The following is a 2,090-nucleotide window of genomic DNA, read 5'->3' on the forward strand; positions in this document are numbered from 1 at the left end:
GACATTTAACAAGGCTTAAAGCGTTTTATTCTCACACGGCAGACTGTCCTACGGGAGTGACAACATTTTATGTCTATATAAGTCAACAGCTGAATCAAATGTCTACATGGAGACCCGAGCGTAATGTTTGGGTGCATCGTTTTCCTCTTAATGATTCCTCAGATTTATCTTTTTTTTACTAATCCATGGTGATACATTTACATTGAGGAGGGATAAATAATAAGATGAATCTCACAAAAATTACTGTTCTCATTCTTGTGGGTCTATCAGACCATCCGCCAACCATGAATGGACTTTTTGTGGTCTTCCTTCTCATCTATCTGATGACTCTTATCACAAACCTTCTAATTTTTTTTCTTATCCTCACTGACTACAATCTGCACAACCCAATGTATTTTTTTCTCAGCAATTTGGCTTTTCTGGACATGTCCTATTCATCAGCGAGTGGACCAAGGATGCTTTATGACTTGGTCACCAAAAAACGATCAATAACACTCCCTGCCTGTATAGCCCAAATCTTTTTCTTTCTCTGCTTTGCTACCACAGAGTTCCTCTTGCTCTCGGCGATGTCCTATGACCGGTACGTCGCCATTTGCCACCCTCTACGTTACACACAAATTATGTCCTGGAGGGTGTGCAGTCATTTAGCGCTTGTGATTTGGATCTTCGGCTTTATTTATTCCTTGGCTCATATTCTTTGTTTGCTCAGGTTGTCCTTCTGTGGTCCAAATGCCATCCACAACTTCTTCTGTGACCTTCCACACTTGTTCCAGATTTCATGTACTGACCCAACACTTAACATAGTGCTCATTTTTACACTGGGCAGCAGTGTGGTAATAGTGGCCTTTCTTTTCCTATTCCTTCCATATGTCCGTATTTTCAGCACGGTTCTCCAAATTAAAGGCAGAACTGGAAAGCTGAAAGCATTCTCCACCTGCACGTCGCACCTCTTGGTGGTCTTCACGTTTTATAGCTCTTTAATTTTTATTTACTTTATTCCCACCTCCAGCAATATGTTTAGTGTGAACAAGCTGTTTTCAGTCCAGTATGCCCTCATTAACCCTTTACTTAATCCTCTGATCTACAGCCTGAGGAATGCCGACCTTAAGGCAGCATTATTGAGGGCCTTAAGCCGCTTAAAGAAAAAACACCTAAAACTAGATTTAGATACAAATTAAAGCGGGGGTTCACCCTTAGAGGGCACTTTTTCCCCTTAGATTCCTGCTCGTTTTCTCTAGGGGAATCGGCTATTTGTTTTAAAATATGATCCGTACTTACCCGTTTACGAGATGCATCTTCTCCGTCGCTTCCGGGTATGGGCTGCGGGAATGGGCGTTCCTTCTTGATTGACAGTCTTCCGAGAGGCTTCCGACGGTCGCATCCATCGCGTCGCGATTTTCCGAAAGAGGCCGAACGTCGGTGCGCAGGCGCAGTATAGAGCCGCACCGACGTTCGGCTTCTTTCGGCTACGAGTGACGCGATGGATGCGACCGTCGGAAGCCTCTCGGAAGACTGTCAATCAAGAAGGAACGCCCGCTCCCGAAGACCCATACCCGGAAGCGACGGAAGAAGATGCAGCTCGAAAACGGGTAAGTACTGCTCATATTTTAATACAAATAGCCGATTCCCCTAGACTGAACGAGCAGGAATCTAAGGGGAGAAAAAAAAAAAATTATAAATGGGTGAACTCCCGCTTTAACTTTCACCAAAGAAAAACTGTAATAACCTTGCTTCTTCTAGCTGCTAAATTAGAAATTCCAAAATGTTGGAATTAAACAATTTTATCTCTACTGTCTGATGGGACAAAGGGGAAATATACATTAAGGGCCAGATTCACAGAAGAAATACGCCGGAGTATCTACTGATACTCCGGCGTATTTTCAAATTTGCCGCGTCGTATCTTAATTTGTGATTCACAAACAAGATACGACGGCATTTGGCTAAGATCCGACAGGCTTCGTACGCCTTCGGATCTTAGGCTGCAATACTTCGGCCGCCGCTGGGTGAAGTTCGCGTCGTTTTCCAGCATCGGGTATGCAAATGAGCTTTTACGGCAATCCACGAAGGTACTCGCGTGCGTTACGTCGTCG

General features: G+C 44.1%; 1 protein-coding gene across 1 annotated transcript; it reads left to right on the plus strand.

Moving 5' to 3' along the window:
* Positions 1-245: 245 nt before the first annotated feature.
* LOC120945683 (olfactory receptor 2A12-like) lies at positions 246-1,178 on the plus strand. Its single transcript, XM_040360022.1, has one exon. It carries the CDS (start codon positions 285-287, stop codon positions 1,176-1,178), a length of 894 nt encoding a protein of 297 aa, XP_040215956.1. The 5' UTR covers positions 246-284.
* The last annotated feature ends 912 nt before the right edge of the window (positions 1,179-2,090 follow it).

This window comes from Rana temporaria, chromosome 7 (assembly GCF_905171775.1).
Source record: "Rana temporaria chromosome 7, aRanTem1.1, whole genome shotgun sequence".
Lineage (NCBI taxonomy): Eukaryota > Metazoa > Chordata > Amphibia > Anura > Ranidae > Rana > Rana temporaria.

What these genes read in the sequence shown, in the direction of transcription:
- LOC120945683 (XM_040360022.1), top strand. Translation starts at nt 285, where the DNA reads ATGAATGGACTTTTTGTGGTCTTCCTTCTCATCTATCTGATGACTCTT.